This window comes from Stegostoma tigrinum, chromosome 7 (genome assembly GCF_030684315.1).
Source record: "Stegostoma tigrinum isolate sSteTig4 chromosome 7, sSteTig4.hap1, whole genome shotgun sequence".
Classification (NCBI taxonomy): Eukaryota; Metazoa; Chordata; class Chondrichthyes; order Orectolobiformes; family Stegostomatidae; genus Stegostoma; species Stegostoma tigrinum.
In genome coordinates, this window is record NC_081360.1 from 68,352,655 (window position 1) to 68,379,400 (window position 26,746).

Sequence of the window (26,746 nt, forward strand, 5' to 3'; positions counted from 1 at the left end):
GGAAGAAAGCACATTAAAGAATTTTTAACAAGCTATTTGATCCAAAGTTAAAGCAAGTTAATGCACTGTATTCATATGATTTTAGACCAGTAACTCAATGTTAACCTGAAATCACATCGATTTGTTTCAAATTTTGGTAACAACAGTGCAAAAAAATTGAATCCTGTTTGTTTTAAATGTAACAAAATGACTATTTATTGGTGTTTAAATTATGTGATTATATAACAATCCCAGACATATTTAAATACCTTCCACAATTCCAATTAGAAAGCCTTTCTGCTTAAATTTTGTTACCTTCATTTTCTATAAGCACCATGTGACAAAACAGGTCTGGAGCAGACAGCTTTACTGAAATATATATTTTATTGGAATATTCTATATATAGAGAATAATAAATTAGTCTAAAATACTGGAGGCTAAATGATTTTATCCCACTTACAAATGAATGTCTTCTTTGGAAAAAAAAACAGAAGCCCAATGAAAGAACTCCACAAAATTGATAAAATAAGAATAATTTGCATTATCATTTTGTACACACACATTTCTTATTTTAACTCAGAGGCTTATTAATCGTACATTTGGCTGCTATGTAAAATGTCTTCAACACAAATGAAAACCTTATTGTTAATAAAACATGTAGTAATACGCATTTGTAAAATTTTTAGAAGTAAAATGAAAATGCAGATCGCTCTTCAATATGCTGAAGGTGATGTCCAAGTCTCACTAAACTAATTAATCACGGAGATTGCAATATTTTGAAGTATCAACAGCTAGTATATTGCTTCAATAGTATTACAAATTTGTGCACACATATGTTGGCTGCAGCAGTTTCATGCATCTGTAAATAACATATTTCTATTGCTGCAATTAGGATTCTAAAAATGGGGATGAGCCAAAAGTTCAGATGTGACATTTCTTCTCAGGCAGCACCATGAAATATTATCTTTAAGCCAAAATATATTTGAAAAAAAATGAAAAATACTAGTTTTGCACTTCATTCCAAAATTATTGAATCTTCTGAAGTTTAAAGATTTATAAATGAACACATGAAAGCTGACACTTCTGGAAAAACACTTAAATTTTCGAGATATTTAAAAACTGAACTAGCTAAATAATTAGAGGATTCTGTTCAATGACTATCTTAAATAAAGTATAAAATCTGAAACTAGTGCCCATCTGGATTGAAACTAAAACAGCAATTAAATCATATACATGTTTAGTACCACCCATCCACAGTTATATTTCAAAGTATTTCCATGGGTTTTAAATGAATATTTTTCCATGTACTAAGACAGAATCCAGAGGTGCATGTAGATGTATGATGTTGCACGTGTATTTGCTATACAATGCTTTACAGGGCATTTTATACCAAGAGCAATCACAGATTGCAGCTCACGTATGAGAGTGAAAAAAAACTGCAATTTCTGCAATTTTGAAACAGGAAATCTTATTTACAGCTTTTTACATTCATTTGGCATATCATCTTTATCTCCAATCGTCCATATGAAATCTTCAAATTTCCACAACAATACTTCAATCTTGATGAGGTTTTTCTGGAATAACTTTACACTCATACTGTAGTAAGAAAGAAAATACAAAGAGATCATGGTTAATAGGTTGTACAAAACTTGAAGACTATCTATTACGAACATTGTGCTGTTTCTTTCCTTGTAAAATTATCGACAAATACAATTGGAGTATTAAAGAAGAGGAGGAAAACATTACAAAAGCAAAATAATGAAGGTACTGACAGACTGAAAGAAAATCGGAAAACGCTGAAAACAATTAACAGATCAGACAGCATCAGTAGAGAAAAGCAGTGTTCACATTAAGGATCGCTGACCTGAAACATTAACTGTTTGTCATCACAGATGCTGCCTGACCTGCTGAGTGTTTTCAATATCGCTTCAACTCCGCAAACCACTCTACTGAAAGGGCAAGTAAATGAGCAGAGGGGGCAAATCTGCCTTGTTTATAAGAATGAAATTAAAATCGATAGCAAGAAGCAATATATGATCAGAAGGCAAATAATCTGTACAGTTGAAGTATTGCAAAGGAAAATATAAAAAAACCCTGCTGGGAGGTACACACAGACCTCCTGGCGATAGTCAGGATGTTGGGCAAAAAATAAATCAGGATATAAGGAAAGGCACCATTATAATCATCATGAGGGACTTCAATATGTCGGTTGTCTGGGAAAATCAAGTTCGTAGCAGGTCCTAAGGAATTTGTGGAACATCTTAAGTTTTTTTGGAAAAGCTTGAGCTTAAGCTCACTAGGGATCAGGCAATTCTGGATTTGGTGATGTGTATGAGGCAGAATTGTTAGGGAGATTAAGGTGAAGGCATCCCCAGGGAGCAGTGACCACAATACAGAATTCACCCTGGGGTTTGAGGGGGAGAAGCTGGAATCAGATGCAACATGATTGCAATTGAGTAGAGGTAATGACAAACACCTGAGGGAGGAGCTTGCCTGCGTTGACTGGAAGGGGAGCCCAACAGAAACTACAATGAATCAGCAAATTCTGGCATAATTTGGGAAGCACAGCAGAAAATTCATCCTAAGGAAGAAGAATGCTGGCAAGAGTAAGTCAGGGATAGCATAAAAGCGTATAATATGATGATTATTGGGAAGCCAGAGGATTGGAAAACCTTTTAAAAAAATCAGCACAGGACAACTAGAAAAGCAATGGGCGCAGTGGGGAGTTGGGTGCAAAAAGCAAGTGAAATCAGAGTACATTAGCTACTAATATAAAAGAAGATTGCAAGAGTCCTTTTTAGATATATAAGACACAAGTCAAGAGTGGACATCAGGCCACTGAAAAATGAGGTGGGAAAAGTACAAGTGTGGAACACAGAAAAGGTACTCTGCTTCAGTCTTCATGGTAGAAGATATCAATAGCATACCAGAACTTCACGAGAGTCAAAAGGGCGAGCTACATATAGTGGCTATCACGAAGGAGGTGGTGTTGGGAAAGCTGAAAAGTCTGATGGGGGATAAGTCACCCAGACCTCACCTCTCTGAAGGAGATAGCTAAGGAGATGTGGAGGCATTGATGGTCATCTTTCAGGAATCATTGGAGTCACAACAGATCACAGATGTGGAAAACAACAAAAACATAATACCCCCGATTAAGAAGGGAAGCAGGCAGAATTCAGGAAATTACAGATTGTTGAGCTTTCATTTCAAGAGGTCTAGAATACAAGAGCAGGGATGTGCTATAGAGGGTGTACAAAATCAGACTGTACCTGGAAATATTCTACACAGTTTTGAGCCTCATATCCGAGATAGGATGCGCTGGCCTTCACAAGGATCTAGAGGAGGTTTGCAGCAATGATTCTGGGAATGAAGTGCTTGTCATATGACGAGCAGTTTCAAACTCTGGGTCAAAGAAATCTCGACGATTAAAAAGGATCTCATTGAAAGTTACTGAATACTGACAGGAACAGAGTGGATGTGGAGAAGTTGTTTCCATTAGTAGGAACGACTGGAACCTGAGAGCACACCCTTTAAATGAATTACCCTTTAGAACCGAGATGAAGAAGAATATTTTTCATGCACAGGGTGATGAGTCTGTGGAACTCATTGCTACAGTCGGCTGTGGAGGCCAAGATACAGTGTGTTTTTTAATACATAAATTGGTTCTTGATTAGCAGGGGCTCAAGGGTTTCAGGGAAAAGGCAGGAGAATGGGCTTGAGAAACATCAGCCATGATTGAATGGTGAAGCAACTCAATGGGCTGAATCTGCTCCTACATCTTATGGTCTATTGTGGAGGTTGTTTGACCCAACTAATTTGAAGAATCTCTATCTGATTGTTCTCACTTACAGAAGTTAACAAAGCATGCAGAAATGTTCTTAATGTTCCATCGCATTTCAAATCAGATCAGCTACTCTGCTCAAAGAAAATCTCTAGAAAACAGAACCAAACATTTCCTCCTTTCCCTGGATTTGGGCTTTGTTTCAAGGAATGTCCTCTTCCATGAGGATCTACAGTTTCCTGATTTCACCAATAGCATTAGTAGACTTGAGGAAGGCATTGAGAAAACCTTGATCTAAATTCTCGGCTTACTTTTATTGCATCCAAATTCCACAAACTGATTTCCTCAGAATATTACTCAAGTCTTTGAAATAGTCATTCCTCCATATCTGCGAGGGTTCCATTCCTGAGAGCCCCCACAAATGAAATTTGCAAATACAGAACTTGTTAAACTAGGTTAAAATGATTAAAAATATAGCAGATACACAGTTTTTGCCCAAGCATGTTATTTCTTAGTACAAACAGACAAATCCGTGATTTACAGTACTAGTCTAGCAATACTACCATTACGTCCATCACTTCCCCACATAAATTATTCTAGCTACTTGTCATAGTGGTCTGTGCAGTTATAACTTCATTTCAAATAGAAGGAAGCATGAAAATTACACAATCAGCAAAACACTGAAAATATCTGACAACTATAACAATGAAAACTGACTCATTAAACAAAAAAAAGCATAATGCTACTTTAGATAAAAAAACAGAAGAGCCGATTTGGTGGAGACCCAGACTTTATACGATCTTTTAATCTGAAAATTTGGAAACAATGGAGAGATTATCAGTGAACATCCACTGAATACAAATCAATTGATTAAAAAAGAGGTGCGCCAATTTACTCACCATTGCTAACTGGCGACCTATATTTCCCATCGTTATTCCACCAGCAAAAAATATACAAGGTAACCAAGATCGAACATAAAGAAAATCTGGAGACGTATATCTACAAAACAAGGTATAGTAAGTAAAATTAGTTTCTCAATATAGGCATGTCCAATTAAAAGCCTAAGGTAAAAATTTTGAAAAACATGAGTATAGTTTCAAACCTTTATTAGCATGTTTGAAATTAATATAATTTATTAAAAATCTGAATTTAATACAAACGTTTATACAAAAGACCAGAATTTGAAGTGCATTAAGTGGAAGTACTTCTTAATGTACATTGACGTTGCATAGAGTTTAGACTATGCTGAGTTAAAAATACATCACTGATGTACAAAACATGTGAATCCATCTAAAACATACACCGCACAGAACTTAATTCCTGAAAGACTGTTACGGTTTTAAAAGCAAAGAAAATTCTTTCAACTATCAAGTTTGCCACCATCAACTTCAAGTTACACTTCAAGATGAAGCAATGCACACTATCTTTCCACTCCTGCAACTTGAGTGCCCATGCATTCACTTTGAATTATTTAGTGTTTAACATTTTTATCCCACCAAGTTCTTAAAATACCTGCAGAATTTCTTGATTTTACACACTGTATAGATGGGTGGTGGAAGTGACTTCAGACCCTCAGTGAACAAATTGCCACTTTATTAAGTTGTTGCATTGTCTGTGAAACTTTGGGGATGTCAAATATACTTGTGCCAATTTCCTGTAAATTAACCCATTAATTCCCTACTGGCCCCTCTCCCCAACACAATGTTTGGGGAAAAAAAAATCTGGAAAGCATCATAAAACCAGAATTCATTTTTATATTTTATTCCTTTTAAAAAGAAAAATTTAAAAATACAGAACAAGAGGGGTAATTAGAGACAGATATTCATTTGTTGATTAGGTGCAATTCAAGCAGAGTGATACCACAAATCACAACTGTGAAATTCAAATTTTTATTTAAATTCTTTAACCAAATATGGGCAGCGCTAGCAAGGCCTACATTAGTTGCCCATTTCCAATTACTTAAGAAGCTAAGCAACTTTCTTGAACCATAGCAATCCAAGGATTGTCAGAAAGGAATTTCAGGTGTTTATGCTGTGACAGTGAAAGAAGTGATACAGTTTCAAATCATGGTGTGTGGTTTGGAAAGAATCTTGAAGATGGTAATGTTACCCTGGATCTACTCCCCTTGTTCTTTGAAGTGGCAGAGGTTACGCATTTGGAAGATACTTTGTGCAAATGCATAGAAATGCATCTCGTTGGGGTATACACTGCGACCTCAGTAGTGAAAAGAATGAAAGCTGCAAGTGTAGGATCATGTGCTCATTGAGCAGACTGCTTTGCTCCGGACGGCGTGGAGTTTTTGTGAATGCTGTTAGAGCTAATGGAGTGTTGACAGAACTATACTTGTATAGACAAGTCGAGATTAACCCATCAGACACCTGACTTGCGCCTTGTAAACAATGGAAGTGCTATGGGGAGTCAGAAGGCAAGTTATTTGCTTGTAGAATTCACAACTACTGACTTGTTCTTGTAGCCGCTGAATGTAGAACACATTCCTTTGTGCTTTCCACATTTCCTAATGACTTTAGTTTTACTAGGATTCCATGATGGCACATTTGGTAAAATGCTAGCGTGATGTCAAGGGCAACCACTCTCACCCACACAACGCTCTCCCCCTCTTACGACATAAAACTTTGGCTGAATTTCAGATTAAAAATTTGTGTATTAAACCCAATTATCATTTTCTTATTTTTAACAGCCGATATATTACAGAATATTAAATTGAGAATAGTTACTAACAGTGAAACAATGCAGCAGCATCAGCAAAAGCAGAACTGGTTGAATAACAAAACAGAGACAGCACAAACTGCAGCTGGCAGAGTTGTAAACAACAGTGAGGAGTTGGAGGAATACAGCAGGCCAGGCAGCATCAGGGGAGCAAGAGAGTTGACGTTTTGGGTCAGGACCTTTCTTCAGAGTTTCTGTAGAAGGGTGATAATAATTATTTTGCATAATGGACGAAAGTATGCAGCGCAGTTCCTCCACAGGGTCAAGTACAGGGAGGGCTGTTTTTCCTGTTATGATCTAGGTTTAGGGGTGAATGGCATGATTTCAAAATGTGGGATGACACTAAAGTTGGCAACACTAATAAACTCAACAGGATATAGACAGGCTGGTGGAACAGGCAGACACGTAGCAGATGAAATTTAATTCAGAGGAGCGTGATGTGGTGCATTTTGGTAGACAGCACATGGAAATATAAAAGATTCAATTCCAAAACAGGGTGAAGGGGCAGATGCACACACAACAAAATAGCTTAGAGTTACTCCCTATTAAGACACAAGGTATGCTCCACTTAAACAGGGGCACAAAGCGCAAAAGCAAGTACATCCTCAGCTATTCTTCTGAAATTCTCATTTAGCTTTTCAATGGAGTAGTGTGTCTAATTTCGAGGACAAGTCTCAAAAGATGAAACAACATTCAGAGGAGAGAAAAATTCACAAGTGATTTCAAGAACAAGGATCTTCAGTTACATAAATAAATTGGTAAACACAGGTATAGGCCATCAAGCTCCTCCCCCATTTCTACACCATGGCTGGTCAATCACCTCAAAAAAAAACCATTTTCCTGCAGACTCTCCATGCCCTTAGTGTTATTAGTATCCTGAAATCAACATCTATTTTGAACATACTTAATAACTGAGCTTCCACAGCCCGCTGTGATGAGAATTACAAAAATTAGATATCTTCTGCAAGAACAAAGTCCTCCAATTATGTTTTTTAAATCAACCTGATACACCTCTGGATCAGATGGTGCTTGAACCTGGGCTTCCTGGTTCAGTGCAAGTCAGGGCTCATCCCCTTAGCAGATTTATCACAGCTGCTCAAAATTATGAGGGGGTTGAAGCAGAGAGGGAGAAACTGTTCTTATTGGCAGAAGGGTCAAGAACCAGCAAAGACCATTAAGATGAATGGCAGAAAAACCAAGACAAAATGAAGGAAAAGGTGGTTCACTAGGTTGACTCCAGAAGTAAGGGGTCAGACTTATGGAGAGAGATTAGCAGTTTAGGCCTGTAGACTAGAATGAGAGATCTGACTGAGGCATATAAAGATCCCGAAGAGATTGACAAAAGTAAACATACAGAGGATGTATCCTCACATGAGGAAATCTTGAATGACAGGTTATATTTTTAGGATAAGGGATAGCAAATCTAAACACAGCCGAGGAGAAATTACTTCTCTCAAAGGATTGTTAAAATCACTACCCGAGAACATGGTGAATCCTGGGACATCAGGTAAATTTAAAAGAGATATATAGATTTTTAGTTAGTACTGGGTTGAAGGGTTATAGAGAGCAAATTCTAGAGTCGAGTCCAGTCATTATCAAGTGGCAGACTAGGCTCAAGGGGCTGAATTGCTTTCTCCTGCTCCTAGTCCTCATGTCTCCCCTGCTCCACAGCTAAGAAACAAGTGGATTAGATTTTAGCATAATGGCACTCATCACAAATAACAATGACAACCAGTGTCATTATCCATCTATTCCTACTTCAGCTCATTCACCTTCAACATAGTGGTTTGAACACTCACATGATCTTACGTGTTTTCCAATTTTTTCACTCCATAAACTCCAACTCCTCCAAAACTTTGCAGACCATATTACACCCGTGCCTGCATACAATTTAAGTATGAACCATTGTATAATATTTTCTACACATACAATACTATACAAATTCACTTTACCTACTGAGAACTTACTACCTGAGAGTCCAAAGGCCACTCAATATTGAAATGTAAATGGGAATTTTCACAAAGAAACCCTAAGTGCAATCTGCAGAAACTGCCTCGGAAATTTAATTTTCTACTGGGCAATTCCTCTAAGGCTGGAAACCTCCATTAAATCAGAAATTTCAGAGGGCTCCAATTAAGTTCCATAACTAAGTAAAATAGTTATTCAGGAAAGTTAGACTATTAGATGAGTCCAACTCCTGAGTACTATTAAACTGACTCCATACCTACCTAACGCATGCCTTAAAATATACCTCCCCAAACCACCTCAGCACCCCTCATAACCTGACTCAACAGAGTTCCTGGGACATGACTCTCCCATTCACCACCATCAGGCCCAACTAAGCCTTCTACTGCCTGATGGGACCCAATCCCACCACACCCTTGGACCTGACCCAACTTGCCCTATGCCATCTCCAGAAGCAAACCTCCCCCCAGGGCCCAATACCCACCCTCCCCTTTCCCTGGCAGAGTATACTTTTCCCACCTACCCCAACCTACCCAAAAATTACATCACCTAATTTGCCACCATGCAACCTATCCCCAGCATCCTATACACTTCACACCTTGCTCCTGGCATAGTACCGCTCACTCACCTGGAATCTTACACCTTCCCAGTTAACACAGTACACCTACTTGGCTGACATCTGCCTCATCCCCAGATGGCACCCTGGCACTGTACATATCTAGCATCCTAAAAACTTTTCCTTATGGACTTACCCATTTGACAGTAGCTGTCACTATCGCTCCAAGAACCTTTAAATTTCAAATACAGCTACTATGAAAAGAGACATTTGCCTCCTGCACCAGAAAAGAATGACCACAAAGGAAATACAGCTCCATATTTCTGAGAGAGCCCTGCTTGGAATATCCTCTCAGAAACACAGAGGCCCTTTTGTTCAAGTAACGGCCTGGTTTGCAATCTCCTCTCATTGGAAAATCCAGCCCAATACTACACACATTCAGGTACAATCATGTGTGAACCGACACCTATGGCTTATAAATCATTTGGTTGAACATTACTATGTTTAACTAAAATGCTCTTTCCATAAGTTTTATTGGCAACAACCAAGTTGTCTGTGTGCAATTTAGTTTTATACCATAATCAGATTAACAGCCACAGAAAATATAATTTTACAAGAGAAAAACAAACTTTTAAAGTTAGATATATGTTCTATTTTGTACTTACTGGTAAACACCATTGTAGACTAAAAGCTGAGTGACCAATGTGGCAAGAAAAGCAATTCCTATTCCAAGCCCGAAACCACTTCGAGATCTATCAAAAGTCCACCACAATCCAATGGAAAGTGCTGCCAATGTAAGGGACAACTGCATATTGTTGGCAAAATCCACCTTCTAAGAGAGGCTTGTTAAGGTTTACTGGACAAAAGCAGCATTTAATGCTATTTTTTATTAATAGATTACTTGCCTGATAAACTGCCAAAAAAAACTTTGTATCTCAGAAAAAAGCTGCTTCCATCAGAAACTACACTCCATCTCAATGGTAAGTGTAATTGTGTAGAATTAACTTTTTGGAAAAAAATTCTACACAGATGCACCGCAACTTTCCGAACAGTCACTTCTCAATTTTGCAGGTAATAATTTTAGTAATTTTTTCTCATTTGATTAGCTTAATGACAGGCATAGGTTATCGAATTTTATAACTAAGGCTACAGGATATTTTTCTAAAATAACTAACAAAGAATATCTATAATTCGCGGTTTGTAAAACAAAGACAAGGATACAGCACTAGCATGGTTTATGCCAACAAAGACTGCAACACAACGCATTACACTGGACCATTCCCTCTTGAATTTGTGTGGTTCTCCCAGGTGGCTGTCAATGCATGGGTAAAGCAAACCAATCACAGCTGCAGGAACAGAAAAACAGCACTGATTTGCATGACCTAAAATAGCTTCTTTTTACATACAAGACTTTCAGGTTACATCAGTTCAACACAGTAACCAATCCAAACATAAAATAGACACAAATACAGCTAACACAATGTAATATATTAACTGATGACAAATAAACCACAAAGCCAAGTGGATAAGCTTTTGAAGATTCTTTACAGCCAATCTATTACTTCATTGAGATTCAGCACAATTTAGGACGTCAAATGTTAGACGGGTAATCATTATACCAAAACACATTTTGCCTAGAATTACAGGCAAAAGTAGTTTTCTTTGTCTTAAAAATTGCTTTTTCCATACTCGTTTTTGCAATTCTGTTTTCTGATTAACATACAGCCCGCCTACATGCAATTTCCTTCTTAACGATGATTCACTAATAAACATTTGCCACTTTACTTTAATAGCTCCAACAAAGGAAGAACAGCTTAGAGAGACAGCAAGAACTGATTCCCCATTGATTCATTTTTTATGTTCCTGTGTAAGCCCATAATCACATTTCATCTCATCACAAATACCAGGAACTAGGATGTTTTTATTCTATAAACCAATAGTCTGCATTCATCATCATTGCTCCCCTTAGATGATATTTTCAAAACCTATACGGTATTATGAATTTGCTACACAACTTTCAAAATCTTTCATTTATTTCAATCTTTCTAATTCTATTGAGAAAATAATTGCATGTATAATCATTTTTGTTTAAAAGTTAAACTCACCCATGGAATCATAAAGTACTTCCACTGCTCTGCAAATTTCATTAAGTTATGATATGGACAAACTGTTGCACAACGCAACTAGTTCAGTCATAAAATGTTATGCCTAATTATGGCAAAATATTATAGCAACATTTTCACAGGGCAAATTCAAAGGAACCTTCCAGATTTACATTTGCTGAAGTAATACATGCTCCAAAGATGACACCAGCACAGTAGGTCATGTTTGGGCTCATCAGGGTCCATCTGCTCCAGGCCAGTGGCATCATTTCTCTACGTACATTTTTTCCTTTTTTCCTTCTTCCTTCTTACATCAGAGGCCAGAGTAGTATTGATGGGGCAGTGCCTGGGGCAGGGATTCCCAGCAGCTGTGGTGCCTATGGCAAGGACTCCTCAAAGAGGTAGGCCCGAGGCTTGGATTTTTGGCAGTGATGGTGCCCGGAGAAGGGACTCCTGGCAGCAGTGCACCCAGAGCCTGGACGCTTGGGAGCATCAGCGAGGCACCAGCATCGGCAGAGCCGGGGGTCTCCTGGTGCATCAGCGTCATCGTTGCTGTTTGCACAGGGGGAACTCCTTGTGGACCAGAACACTTTGCAGAAGCCATAAAGCCACGTTTGAGATCACAATTTGGACACAAGGTGAATTTTTATTTAAGTACTTTCTTTTTATCCTTATTGTACCTCAAAATGGCACTGGATTGTGGCAACAAAACACTTCACTGTATCCGCAAGATATATGCGACGATAAATAAATCATTCATTACAATAAATTAGCCCAGAATATTTGTCATTTAAATGTGGAAAGACAAAGATGTTTTAATGCAACTGAAAATGTGGTTCAGAATATTTAAACCATTCAGCAAGCCACATAGGGAACTAGTTTAAATAAATGCTGGAATTAATCCATTCACAAAATTTGATCAACTTGCTATCGTCTAACCATCTTTTACTTTTAACATTAAATTTACTATGTGGAGATGAGATCAACACAGAACAGTTATTTGTTAAAAAAGAAAAAGAGAACTTTTTAAAATACTATCTGACCCCGTAACAAAGAAATGAAAAATGCTGTTTTTCTCCCCCCGCCTCTAGTGTCTTCAATCACCTGCCAAAAACAAAGATAGCTACTGACAAGTGTTCAAATGATAGGGGAAGCTTCCATTTTGTACTGTAATGTCACATGTCACACAAATGCTATGTTGTCTTAGTACATTTCATTGCTCAAAAAATGATTTTATTGCAGCCTTGATAGGTCAAATTTCCAATTAATTTAATTGGTCTATTGATGTGTGAGCGTCAGGAAGATCTGCTCAATAAATTTCAACTTTAAAGAAATTTTCATACCATCACTTAATAATTCAACTATGTGAACAGTGATAGATCAATAACTAGGGCACAGCATGAACAAATTTGGAGCAATAACAGTTTTCTTGCTGTCTTCACATATTACCAGAATGAATTAACAATTCTTGTAAAAATCAAGTAAAAATAAAGACTATATTGTAAGCTTATAGAACTGGATAATGTAGAGGCAGTTTATTTGTAAACATCCACTTAAATGGAAATGCACCTTGGCACTGTTTTGCTAGAGAGTCGAAAAACAGGCCCTCAAACCAATACGTTGAAACAAAAATGCTTGCAAATAAAAACTATTATGACGTTAATTGTTTTTGGTGGCAGGGGTGGTTGGCACAATAATGATCATGAAATCGTGATGACTCAACCTGCTGAAACACATACCCTTGTGTAATACGTTTTCTTACAGTAAACCTAATTTACTTTCAATCACTGGCAACATCACTGCAGATATTTCCCAAAATACATTATCGCAAAACAGAACACAATCACTTACCTGATGCTGTACCACAACACGGTGGAACCCACCAAGCGGAAGAAAAAATGCTGGCAATCACATCAGGGGGGAAAAGTGTAACATTTCTTTGTATCTGCAGTAAGTTCAACACAAGTGCTAAGAACACACCAATAGAAAAAAGGACAACTCCTCGAATAAGCAAGTTCATGTTCTGGTTTGTAATAGCAGAAAGGTAATGGCCATGTCTGATCTGCACAGTTGTGGTTTTGATTCTTTCCTCCTCTGCCATTGAGGTAAATGTACTCAAGTATCTATTTTCTTACAGATATTGGCTGCAAGAGTAGATCTCTACTTAGCTGGATCTATCTTCACGCTTTAATTCACATTATGTACCCACCTAAAGAGTTGAAAGAAAACATAATACATAATTGCAATAGTAAACAATAATAAAACAATTAATACTATACAATAAAGTGGTACCTTAGGAAGCAAATTAACTTTTGACTTATGCAATACTTGTGACAAGAAATATTATAGGTTTCGGTGCAGATAGTGAGCCATGAGGTTACGATAACAGCGAAAGGCCAAAATATTTTGATGGTCAGGGTACATTCCCATATTATCAAGTGATGATCAACGTTTTAGTGGCTGGTATGTCTGGAAGACCACACACAGAACATGGGCCTACAGCAAAGGTGTTATTGAAAGAGGTGGGGAGATTAGCAGTGAAATATGAAGACGAGCCATATGCTCATCCATCGATTCAAAAAGGGAAAAAAAACTGTAGTTGGTTTCAGCTACATCCATCAGTCCTTTTTTTTGGGACACTTGTTCTGGCTGTTCCTAGCTTCCAACACTGCAATTGAAATTACACTGACAAATGAAGCTGCTGTACAATGATAAACAACATACACCTGGCAGGATTAGATTCTAAATTGTAGTTCTAAACCAATAATCTCTAATCTAATAACAGATTAACCAATCTATGAGAATAATTCAAAAACAAGTCGTGGTGTATTCCAACAACATTTTTAGCCCTCTGTAAAGATACATGTGTTTTAATTTCAAAAAGGTGCCTGAAGAAAATACTGTTTTGATATTGTTCCTGTTAAGGTTTTTATTGCTCAAACATCTTCCAAAATATCGATTCCATGTGGTCAAGCAATCCCTTAAATGAGCAAATGGATTGCAAAGAATCAAGTAATGATCAAAATAACTTAAAGGCAAAGGCTAAATACCTGAAAGGCTTGATAACAATCACCGTCTTATCAAATATTCAATTTATCCCAATTTCATATCCACAAACAACATGAAAACTTCACCTTTTTCTATGCCAAGTGGATCTTCTTGAGGAGTAAATGTAACATAACACAAGAAACCAGAAGGGAATAAAGTGGCAATGACCAGGCACATATTCCTGATTTAAAGAATTTCATATTTCCTAAAAAAAACCTACTTCATCTTTAGAAAATTGAGATTGATCGTGAAACTGGAACTTAATAGCTGAATTATTTTTCCACTACTGTTGGTAGATTTGGTTAATGTTACCACCAATACATGAAAATGAAGTTTTGAAGCTGCTACACTAATGCAATATCAATACATTCACATTTAATCTGCTCTGTACTTGGGAAAAGATCTCTAGTTTCTCCACTGGCTGATAATTTTGTCAACCCATGTATTTTATACCAAGTCTTTTCTGCAAAGATGCCTTATTTCAACAGCGATGTAAAATGAACATCCAATTCACTTTGCCAGGTTAACCTAAAAGATCTAACTGCATTATTCCACAAACAAGTTCTACCAGCCTGAAACAAATGATTTATAAATTATGAAATGTTTATTTATTGTTTCAAATTATGGCCTTAATAAACTTTGCGCAGAAAACACTGACTACTAACTTGCCAAGTAAAATTTTAGGTTTGTATGCCATCAGTTCTAAAATAATGAAATCATATATGAACATTCTCATTACGTATATAAGACATTGTTGCAGTTGAAAAATACTTTTAAACTGTTGAATTTATTTCTCAATGTCATCTTTTAGAAGTAGGTTCATTCTTTCCTTAACTATACTCCACTTAGATGAGTGCTGATTTCTTCCCGAATCTTTGACGAAATGTACAAAAAGACAGTAAATACAGTATAGCAGTTAGAAGTACTAATTCTAAATATTAATTTCACCTCACACCCCAAAAAAGCAGCAATTGGGCAGTTTTATATCGAAGCAGTTGTTCATGTTTTGCAGATGTACAATGTTAACATTTCAAGTTGATGGCTCGTCATCAAAACTCAGAATGAGGAGCCTGATAAAAAGGTCATTGACTTGAAGTGCAGGGCAAAATCTGAACTGTGGTAAGTTATTCTCACTTTCATGCTCCTGCTTTTTGCTAGTTCCCACATGATTACAATTCAAACAAAGTGCCAGTGGTGTGCATAGGGAACCTGCAAGATCATGCAATGGGGGAATCTTTACAGTTGTCAAAGCCCTCATCTGCTGGTAATTTAAAAGATACAAATGAGCTATAAAAGAGCTTCCTGGACAGCAAGGTCCTCCATCATGACCACAACTTGATTTATCAAGAGCAGAAAGGTGGCTTTCTCCTAATTCACTCATCCCAGAAAACATGTTTCACATTTTTACACACTCCACAAAATTCATTACACCCCATTAACATTGTTGCTCTCTCCACAGATGCTGCCTGGCATGCTCATGATTTCCAGCATTTTGTTTTTAACTCAGTCATTTTAGATTTATTGACATTTCTAAGCTGCATGCATTTAACTAAGTCTAGACCCCTGACTTTGCAAATCTGATATTTAATAATTATTTTATTGCTTGAAATAATACAGTATATTTAATGAGGATAGTTTACACTCCTCTGAATTTAATTACATTCTGAATAACTAGGGCACCAAAGTAGGCCACACAACTAGCCACATAACTTTATATCACCACAGCAAATGGCTGCATAGACATGTTTTCTTTTAAATCCTTTAGGTTAATAACACAATCAATCATTTACAGTCTTACCAGCATCCCAAAACAGCTCGCACAAAATGAATTAATTTTACAGTCTTTATCTTGTAGCTAAGAAATTAGAAATAGTTTTCCTTATTCTTTGGTATTGGTAGAAAGGAAATATTTGTCAGGGTCCAAAGAAAATTATTCAGTCCTCTTCAGATATCACCAAGGGGGTCTTTCATATCAAACTGAATAAAGCAGGGGCCATTCGACATGTCAAGGATACATCCCCTTCAGTAAACTCCAGCACCGTATTGAAGGGGTGCTGCCTTAAGTTTGAATCCCATTATGATGAAGGCTTGCTTCACGATAGTAAAGGGGAAGCCTCGTCACCTAACCTCTCCATGAAATCATCAACTGCAAAATCAATATTTGCTTTCACGACCTCATTCTTCCGGTATGCGGTGTCAAGCCTGGTTTCGAGAGAGTCTCAGTAATCACGGACGCAACGTGTAGTATATTTCCTCGTATCACTGTGGATTCATGAAACAATACAAACTCGAATAGCAATTACCTCGATGGCTGAGTGCTGCGGAACGTTTGTGTGCACAGGATACAATGACTCCAGAGTCATTCAGTAGGTCCTCTACCTGGATCACCTCACTGTTATAGGCACATCGGAGAGTTCACTTCACTCCTCATTGGCGCACTCGCGGCTTTTAATTAATACTGAACATCAATCGACCAGAAAGGAGCTCCCTACATTACAAACAAAAAAAAACTGGCTTAGCCCAAGCCTTTGCCCCCTCATACGCCGTGGCCCAGAGTACCTCACCCTACCTCATAAACCAGATCCAATATCTGCTGCCCTAGGCCGACATGCCACCTGCTACCTTCCTAAATTGCTTCAGAACACACTCTTACCCAGATTCCGTTCAGGTCGACCGCCCACTCCCGCGCCCCACCACCGTGAATACAAACCGCTGGATACTCCGATGCTATCGGATAGGCCCAAGCCTCTCCCCCTTTCCACCGCCGCTTCGGATCAGCCGAACCACGGCCACGCGCGCACACGAACAAAACAAATGCTCGCTCCTCTGTTATGACGCATTAGGGCCGTCTGCGTGCGTGCGCGCGCCCCACAACCTATGGTGGTCACGTGCTGGTGCAGACCCATTCAGACTACGATGAGAGATATTGGGAACTGCCGATGATGGAGAATCCGATATAACAAAGTCTGAAGCTGGCTGAACACAGCAGGCCAAGCAGCATCTCAGGAGCACAAAAGCTGACGTTTCGGGCCTAGACCCTTCTAGGCCCGAAACGTCAGCTTTTGTGCTCCTGAGAAGCTGCTTGGCCTGCTGTGTTCATCCAGCTCCACGCTTTGTTATCTCGGATTCTCCAGCATTTACAGTTCCCATTATCTCTGATACAATTACTGAGGACACCTGATCGGCATAGTCCACAGCAGCCCAGAACTCCTCCCCTCAAGCAATTCGATAGCCTCATATACACCTGTAATCCGGCAATTCAGAGGCTGAAGCCTTGAGTCACTGGACCTGAAACGTTAACTCTGATTTTCTCTTCACAGACGCTGCCAGACCTGCTGAGCGTTTCCAGCAACTTTTGTTCGGACTCCATGATGTCTGGATTAAGGTACTGTTTTAAGTCTAGTTCATTGTTCTTTTACAGTTGAGGTGTGAATTGGATTTTCTAACTGAACAATGGTTCTACGCAGTTTGATCGGCATTGTCCGCAGCAGCCCAGAACTCAAGCAATCTGATAGTCTCAGCCTGCGAATTGCCGGATTACAGGTGCACGTGAAACTATTGGATTGCTTGAGACCAGGAGTTCTGAGCTGCTGTGGACAATACCGATCAGATGTCCTCACTACATTGGGCATTGATTAATCGGTCCAGGCAGCGTCCCTCTGAATGTTTTGAAGAAGGGTCACTGGACACGAAACATTAACTCTGTTTTCTCCTTCATAGATGCTACCAGATCAGCTAAGCTTTTCCAGCAACTTTGTTTTTGTTAATGTCCCTGTGACTGTGTATTTCCCCAGAGCAGAGCCCAGTTGCCTTTTTTTAGTTTTAGAAGTTCTGTTAAAAACCCAGGGTTTTAGGTGAATAGAGATTTTTGCTCAATTTTTGTTACAAAACCAGAGAACTGGTACAGTTATGAGGGGGGATCACCAGACCCTAACATTAGCTTTGTTTTTTTCCCCACAGATGCTGCCAGACTTGCCGAGCTTTTCTAGTATCTTCTGTTTTTATTCCTGATTTCCAGCATCTGCAATTCTTTTGGTTTTTGTCGTGGACCCTTTACAGATACTAAGACATCCAAATTCAAATCAACATTCACTTGCAGATATACCAGACGTTCCATCTTATCAAAATACATTTACACTTGCACTAAACTATTGGGAAGCCAATTCACCTCAAAAGAAGGCAACAGTAACACAAATATGAAATGCACATTTGGCACATAGATAAGAGAACTACAATTCGGTATAAAAACCAAAAGAACTGTGGATGCTGTAAATCAGGAACAAAAACAAGCTTGCTGGAAAAGCTCATCAAGTCTGGCAGCATCTGTGAAGGAGAAAACAGTTAACATTTCAGGTCCAGTGACCCTTCTTTAGAACTGATGGTGGTTGGAAAAACATCAGTTTATATGCAGAAAATAGGGAGGTGGGTGGGGTAGAGAGTAAACGATAGGATAGAGCCCAGAGGGAGAGAAAGACAGTTGGACAGACAAAGGAGTTGCTAACGATTAGGCTGGGAGGGTGAATAGTTGTTAATGGGGACTGTTAGTGATGAACAACAGGGGGTTGTGTTGTGGCAGGCTATGTGGTAACAAGGCCTGGTATGTGGGATGGAGAATTATACAATTCAGTACAATTGGGTGCCTTGATGCATTTTGGAAGGTCGAATTTGAAAGCTGAGTACAGGATTAAGGATAGGATTCTTGGCAGCGTGGAGGAACAGAGGGATCTTGGTGTGCAGATACATAGATCCCTTAAAATGGCCACCCAAGTGGACAGGGTTGTTAAGAAAGCATATGGTGTTTTGTGGCTTTCATTAACAGGGGGATTGAGTTTAAGAGTCGTGAGATCTTGTTGCAGCTCTATAAAACTTTGGTTAGACCGCACTTGGAATACTGCGTCCAGTTCTGGTCGCCCTATTATAGGAAAGATGTGGATGCTTTGGAGAGGGTTCAGAGGAGGTTTACCAGGATGCTGCCTGGACTGGAGGGCTTATCTTATGAAGAGAGGTTGACTGAGCTCGGTCTCTTTTCATTGGAGAAAAGGAGGAGGAGAGGGGACCTAATTGAGGTATACAAGATAATGAGAGGCATAGATAAGTCTCTGGCTATCAACTCTATTTCCCAGGGCAGAAATGGCTAGCACGAGGGGTCATAGTTTTAAGCTGGTTGGTGGAAAGTATAGAGGGGATGTCAGAGGCAGGTTCTTTACGCAGAGAGTTGTGAGAGCATGGAATGCGTTGCCAGCAGCAGTTGTGGAAGCAAGGTCATTGGGGTCATTTAAGAGACTGCTGGACATGCATATGGTCACAGAAATTTGAGGGTGCATACATGAGGATCAATGGTCGGCACAACATTGTGGGCTGAAGGGCCTGTTCTGTGCTGTACTGTTCTATGTTCTATGTTCTTGATCTCATAGAAGGAAAGAAGAAAGAAGAGTAATCCACCTCAAGAGTTATTCCCGCAGCTACGAATAGGAGAAGGACTCGAGAGCCACTGCACCAAGAACGACTCCTGCAGCCATCTCCAACCACCAGTGACCAATCACAACCTGTAGACCCAACAACCTCCGAGAACCACTAACCCGAACAACACCGCAAGGCCTCTGACACATCTTGCGATGAAAACCCGCTTGCAAAACCCACCAAAAAATAAGAAAACCAAAGTACTCACTTGACACATTCGCAATACATCTTACAGCATCAGCAGACTCAACCCAGATTTGAAGGCCTACACCATCCGAAGTCTTCAGTAAAGCACCGGCGACAGCAAGCGAGAACGGCCAGCTGTAATTCACAATGACTTTGTCCCCAGTGGTGAGTCTTTTTCCTCAAGAACCAAAGTATCCAACCTAGCTAGCAGGGAGGGGAAGGTGGGTGACAGTACAGGGCACCCAAGGTCAGGAAGTCTGATTTAATGCCTGTATTTAAAATGACTATTTAGTTTTTAATGATTAGTTTGTGTAAAGTTAATAACTGATAATGTCAGTTTCACTGTTTTGTATTTTTTAATTGCGTAATTTATTCACCTGTGTGTTATTTTCATGTTTATTACATTTGCCTTTTATTTCTTGTGATATATAAGGTTGGAGGTAGCTATTACGAGGGGGTGTAGTTTTAAAGTGAGTGGAGGTAGATGTAGGGGAGACGTCAGAGGTAGGTTCTTTACTCAGAGTGGTAGGGGCGTGGAATGTATTGTCAGAGAGGGCAGTGGAGTTGGCCTCACTGGGGGCATTTAAGCGGTTATTAGATAGGCATATGGATGATATTGCAAGATAGGGTGAGGGTTAGATAGACCTTAGGTTTAGGGTAAAAGTTCAGCACAACATCATGGGCCAAAGGACCTGTACTGTGCTGGACTGTTCTATGTTCTTTATGTTCTATGTTCTATACACACCTTTGTATATAATAAACATAGGATTCTTTGCCCTGAAACAGCTGTCTACTGCCTTCTTCACTTTCACATTCCTAAATTAAATCCAGTGTTAGAACCTTGCATCTGGGGGTGGTCCGAACCACACAAACATCAACAGTTTTACTGATCACTGAACCAGAATCCGTTACAGTTTTCAATGTGCTTTGATGATTGTTTACTAGTATTGATATTGTTTAGCTCAGGTAGCAATCTGTATTTATGTCCTTGAAGTGTTAGAAGAGATAGTAATGTATTTTAGACATAATCTAACTAGCAACTGAGTGATAGCTTATAAAATTTACTGAAATAAAACTTTACAGTTTAATTAATATAATCTTATCTAAGGAAAGATGTATGGGCATTGGAGGCAATCCTGAGAGGGTTCACTAGCTTGAACCCAGGTATGGAAGGAGACTGTCTTATGAGGAGATATTGTGTAGGTTGGCCTTGTGCACTTTGTAGTTTAAAATGTGACCTTGATTAAATACATAAGATTCCAAGGGAACTTGACAGAGTGGAATTGGCAAGGTTCTTTCTCCTTGCAGCAACATCCAGGTCCCAAGGGCATAATCTCATTCTAAGAGGTCACATAATTGAGAAAAAAATGAGGAGGAATTTCTTCTCTCAGCAAGTAGTGAATCTACGGAACTTCTTACCATGGAGTGCTGCAGAGTCTAGGTTATTAAGTATATTCAATTCTGAGATAGACAGAATTTTAATCAGGTAAGGATATCAAAGGTTATGAGGAGAAAGTGCGAAAGTGAAGTTGAGGATGATCAGATCAGCCATGATCTCATTGATGATGGAGCACACTCAGTGGCTTGAATAGCCAACACCTGCTCTTATGTCTCATGGTCTCACTTTGGCTGAGTACGTCATATGGGTGTCATTTCCATATTCACTATCAATGATTAATATTAATAGGAAAGAATCACAAAATTACAGAATTATCCTGGTGAAAAAAGAAACCCTTTAGACCTTTAGCTCTGATGAAGGGTCTAGGCCCGAAACGTCAGCTTTTGAGCTCCTGAGATGCTGCTTGGCCTGCTGCGTTTATCCAGCTCCACACTTTGTTATCTTGGATTCTCCAGCATCTGCAGTTCCCATTATCACTGAACCCTTTAGATCATTGTGTCTGCAGTGCCTCACTGAGTATTTTGATTTCATGCCATTTTCCTTCCTTTTGCCTTTAATGCTGACAATGTTGTGATTCAAACCAATCACCTAATGTTCTCTGGAATGTCTTAGTTGAATCCGCATCCTTCATATTTTAGGCAATGTATTTCAGATGCTAACTGTCCGCTGTGTGTAAATTTTTGTTTTGTTTCTTACCTTGCGTTTGCACCTTTTGCAAAACAGTATTAAATTTGTACCTTTTGATATCGATCCTCTTATGAGCGCACAATAGGGAATGGTTTCTCACTATTAACTCTGTCCAGACCCCTCATGATTTTGAAAACTTCTTTCAGATCTCCTCTTATTTTCTTCCTCTCCAAGGAAAACAATATCAACATCTCCAGTCAATCCTCATAACTGAAATTTCTCATTCCTGGAATCATTTTCATAAATCGCATTTGCACTCTGTGTCCAATGCATTCATGTCCTTCTTAAAGTGTAATGTCCAGAACTGTACAACATACTCCTGGTGAGGTCTAACTAGTTCCCACATAAGTTCAGCATAACTTCCCTGCTCTTATATGCTACAGTCCTATTTACAAAACCTATATGCTTTATTAACTATAGATAACAAAGTGTGAAGCTGAATGAACACAGCAGGCCAAGCGGCATCTCAGGAGCACAAAAGCTGACTTTTCGGGCCTAGACCCTTCATCAGAGAGGGACCTGTTTGATGAAGGGTCTAGGCCTGAAACGTCAGCTTTTGTGCTCCTGAGATGCCGCTTGGCCTGCTTTGTTCATCCAGCTTCACACTTTGTTATCTTTGGATTCTCTAGCATCTGCAGTTCCCATCATCTCTCCCATGCTTTATTAACTGCTGACTTTACCTGTCCTGCAACTTTCATGACTTATATATGTATGTACCCTAATGTCTCTACTCCTGCACACCCTTCAGAATAGTACTGTTTATTTTGTGTCTCTCCGCATACTTTGCACTATAAAATGCATTATTTCACATTTCTCCACATTGAACTTGAACAGGGGAAGTGATGGCCTAGTGGTGTTATTGCAGGACTGTTATTTCAGAGACTCAGATAACGTTCAGGGGACCTGGATTTGAATTCCCCCAGATCAGATGGTGGAACTTGAAATCAAAAAATATCTGGAATTAAGAATCTAATGTTGATGATGAATCCATTGTTGCTTTCAGTTCTTTCAGCAGCGGGAGTCAAGAAGGAAACGCGAGGGCAACCTGGGAATGTAAGCATTTCGATTATAAAAATCTTACCTCGCGTGACTCGGCCTTTCAGCAGCAGAGGGAGAGGCGAAAGTGAGGACCAGGGGGCTGCTGGGAATATATTTGGGCAGTGACTGAACCCGAGACACTACGCGTGTAGTGTGTCCCACCCGCACTCCTCCTCTAACCGAGAAAAAGGACTCAGCGGTGTGTTGGTAAGGTAGGGTTTTTCTATTTTTACTATTTCTTCTGTATCATGTAATTAGTTAAATATTTACTTTATTTATCTATTAATTGGCTATTTGAAAAAGACCATCACAGAGAAGTATTAGAAAGTGTTTAACACATAAATTTATATAAAGTAATTAACTAAGTAGAGATGGCTGGGCAGGTGATGTGCTGTAGCTGTATAATGTGGGAGCTGGCTGATCACACTGTGAGTGGCAGTGACCACAAATGCAGCAAGTGTTGGTTGCTGGAAGAACTCCGGCTCAGAGTTGAAGATCTGGAATCTTAGCTTCATACACTGCAGCACATCTGGGAGGGGGAGAGCTATGTTTCAGGAGGCAGTCACACCTGGTAGATTAAGTAATTCAAAATCAGTTAGTGATCAGGGGCAACAGGGTGTGACTGCAAGTAAGCCAGGTAGGAAAATCCTGAGTTCAGGAGTGGAGGAGCCTCAGCTTTTGACCCTATCCAACAGGTATGAGATACTTGCTCCCTGTGGGGATGAGGAAAAGGGCTGTAGGGAGGATGAGCCAGCTCATCACGGCACCATGGTGCAGAAGGCCATTTGAGAGGGGGAAGCAAAAAGACAAGTGGTAGTTGTAGTGAATTCTATAGTTTGGGGGATAGATAGTATCCTTTGCAAACCAGATCGGGAGTCCCTCATAGTGTGTTGCCTGCCTGGTGCCAGGGTGCAGGATATCTCTGACCGGCTTGAAAGGATATTGGAGCGGGAGGGGGAGGATCCAGTTGTTGTGGTCCACATTGGGACTAACAACCTAGGCAAGGCTAGAATGGGGAACCTGTTTGAGGATAATTAAGCACTAGGAATGAAATTAAGGAACAGATCCTCGAGGGTCATAATCTTCGGATTACTGCCCGAGCCATTTGCAAATTGGCTTAGGGATATGAAAATTAGGGAAGTAAACACGTGGCTAGGGGAGTGGTGTGGGAAAGAGGTGTTCCATTTCTTGGGACATTGGCATCAGTTTTGGAACAGGGGGGATCTGTACCGATGGGATGGTCTCTACCTGAACCGATCTGGAACCAGTGTTCTCGCAAAAAGGATAAATAGGGCAGTCACTAGGACTTTAAACTGGTGTGTCGGTGGGGGGGGAAGCAGGGAGGGAAGGGAAAGGAAAAATGACGGAGTATGATGGTAAATATAAAGGTAAGCAGCAGGTTAGCATGTGTGCAGGAGGGTTTAAGCTCAAGGCAGACTATGAGTGAAGCAAAAAGGAAAGATAACTCCGGTGATATTATTAGAGATGTTGGAAATCATGAGGGTAAGAAAGCTAGCATAAAGGCACTTTACCTGAATGGTTGTAGCATTCGTAACAAGGTTGATGAGTTAACCGCACAAATCATTGCGAATGGATATTATTTGGTAGCCGTTACGGAGACACGGTTACAGGATGGTCACGCCTGGGAGTTAAATATCCAGGGGTACCAGTCTATTCCGAAGGACCACGAGGTTCGGTGCTGGGACCACAGCTATTTACAATATACATTAATGATATAGATGAAGGCATTAAAAGTAATATTAGCAAATTTGCTGATGACACAAAGATTGGAGCGACTGGGCTTGTATAACACTTGAGTTTAGAAGGATGGGAGGGGATCTGATTGAGACGTATAAGATTATTAAGGGATTGGACACTCTGGAGGCAGGAAGCATGTTTCTGTTGATGGGGAGTCCAGAACCAGAGGACACAGTTTAAAAATAAGGGGTAGGCCACTTAGAACAGAGTTGAGGAGAAACTTCTTCACCCAGAGAGTGGGGGATGTATGGAATGCTCTGCCCCAGAAGGCAGTGGAGGCCAAGAAAGAGATAGATTAAGCTCTTAAAGATAGTGGAATCAAGGGTTATGGAGATAAGGCAAGAACAAAGGGAGGTAGATTAAAAAATGGGGAATTATAGACCGGTTAGCTTAACCAGTATAGTGAGGAAGATGCTTGAGTCTATTATCAAGGAAGAAATAGCAAGGCATCTTGATAGAAATTGTCCCGTTGGGCAGACGCAGCATGGGTTCATGACGGGCAGGTCATGCTTGACAAATCTTTTGGAATTCTATGAAGACATTATGAGCAAGGTGGACAATGGGCACCCAGTAGATGTGGTGTACCTAGATTTCCAAAAGGCCTTCGACAAGGTGCCACACAAGAGGCTGCTGCACAAGATAAGGATGCATGGCATTACAGGTTAAGTATTAGCATGGATAGAGGATTGGTTTACTAACAGGTGTCAAAGAGTGGAGATAAATGAGTGCTATTCTGGCTGGCAATCAGTGACTAGTAGTGTGCCTCAGGGATCGATGTTGGGACCGTAATTATTTACAATTTATATAGATAAGTTGGAGTTGGGGACCACGTGTAGGATGTCAAAATTTGCAGATGACACTAAGGTGAGTGGCAGAGCAAAGTGTACTGTGAAACTGCACAGGAACATAGATACGTTGAGTGAGTGGGCAAAGGTCCAGCAGATGGAATACAATGTAAATAAATGTGAAGTCATACATTTTGGTAGGAGCAATAGTAATTATTACTTGAATGTAAAGTGTTGCAGCATGCTGCTTTGCAGAGGGACCTGGGTGTCCTTGTCCATGAATCACAGAAGATTGGTCTGCAGGTACAACAAGTAATTAGGAAGGCAAATGGAATTTTGTCCTTCATTGCAAAAGGGATTGAGTTTAAAAGCAGAGAGGTCTTTTTGCAGCTGAACAAGGAGCTGGTGAGGCTACAACTGGAATACTGTGTGCAGTTTTGGGCTCCTTACTTGAGGAAGGATGTACTGGCAGTGGAAGGGGTGCAGAGGAGATTCACTTGGTTGATTGCAGAGTTGAGGGGGTTGGCTTATGAGGAGAGACTGAGTAAATCGGGATTATATTCATTGGAATTCAGAAGATTGAGGGAGGATCTTATAGAAACACACAAAATTATGAAGGGAATAGATAAGGTAAAAGTATAGAGGATGTTCCCACTAGCAGGTGAAGCTAGGACAAAAGGGCATAGCCTCAAGATTGGAGGGAGCAGATTTAGGACTGAATTGAGAAGGAACTTCTTCACTCAGTGGGCTGTTAATCAATGGAATTCCTTACCCAGTGAAGTAGTTGATGCTACTTCAGTAAACATTTTTAAAGCTAAGGTAGATTTTTTTTTGAACAATAAATGAATTAAGGGATACGGTGAGAACGTGGATAATTGGATCTCAGTCCACAAAAAGTTCAGCCATGATCTTATTGAATGGCGGAGTGGCCTTGAAGAGCTGAACGGCTTACTTCTGGCTCCTAGTTCTTATGTTCTTACGATGGTCAGAGGAAAACCTCACCTGGTCCTCGAGGGAAGGGAACTGCTACCCTTACGTTGTCTGGCTACATGTGATTCCAGACTTTTAACTGCCCTCTGTGCAATTAGGAGTGGACAATAAACGCTGCCTGGCCAGTGATACACTCATCCTGTGAATGAATTTAAAAGATAACCTTCATCTGCACCCTCCACCAACTTGTCAAAGAGTTGGTTTAGAACATAGAACAGTACAGGCTCTTTGGCCCACAATGTTGTGATGAAATTTTATCCTATTCTAAGGTCTATCTAACCTCCA

General features: G+C 39.7%; 1 protein-coding gene and 1 long non-coding RNA gene across 4 annotated transcripts in view; one reads left to right on the forward strand and one right to left on the reverse strand.

Moving 5' to 3' along the window:
• Positions 1-206: 206 nt before the first annotated feature.
• insig2 (insulin induced gene 2) lies at positions 207-16,981 on the reverse strand. Of its 2 annotated transcripts, XM_048533829.2 has the most exons (7): positions 16,869-16,981; positions 16,462-16,646; positions 12,962-13,319; positions 10,230-10,354; positions 9,674-9,840; positions 4,660-4,759; positions 207-1,575 (listed from the first exon to the last, which is right to left on the reverse strand). In XM_048533829.2, the coding sequence occupies exons 3-7, from the start codon at positions 13,209-13,211 to the stop codon at positions 1,534-1,536; spliced, it is 684 nt and encodes a 227-aa protein (XP_048389786.1). In that variant the 5' UTR covers positions 13,212-13,319; positions 16,462-16,646; positions 16,869-16,981; the 3' UTR covers positions 207-1,533. The 2 variants fall into 2 exon arrangements, with proteins under 2 accessions (XP_048389786.1, XP_048389787.1); XM_048533830.2 differs by lacking the exons at positions 16,462-16,646; positions 16,869-16,981 and adding an exon at positions 15,957-16,437.
• A 236-nt stretch (positions 16,982-17,217) lies between these two features.
• LOC125453833 (uncharacterized) overlaps positions 17,218-26,746 on the forward strand; it is a 35,975-nt gene continuing 26,446 nt past the window's right edge. For both annotated transcript variants that reach the window (XR_007247866.2, XR_007247867.2), the window contains exons 1-3: positions 17,218-17,543; positions 19,573-19,969; positions 22,894-23,140. This is a non-coding gene — a long non-coding RNA (uncharacterized LOC125453833). The remainder of the gene's footprint in view (positions 17,544-19,572; positions 19,970-22,893; positions 23,141-26,746) is intronic.

Excerpts from the sequence above, each read along its gene's own strand:
- insig2 (XM_048533829.2), bottom strand. The coding sequence starts at position 13,211 with ATGGCAGAGGAGGAAAGAATCAAAACCACAACTGTGCAGATCAGACAT. Across the intron at positions 10,355-12,961 it reads GTGTTGTGGTACAGCATCAG|CTGTGATTGGTTTGCTTTAC; the intron begins GTAAGTGATTGT and ends CTGTTCCTGCAG. Across the intron at positions 9,841-10,229 it reads GCATAAACCATGCTAGTGCT|AAGGTGGATTTTGCCAACAA; the intron begins GTATCCTTGTCT and ends AGCCTCTCTTAG.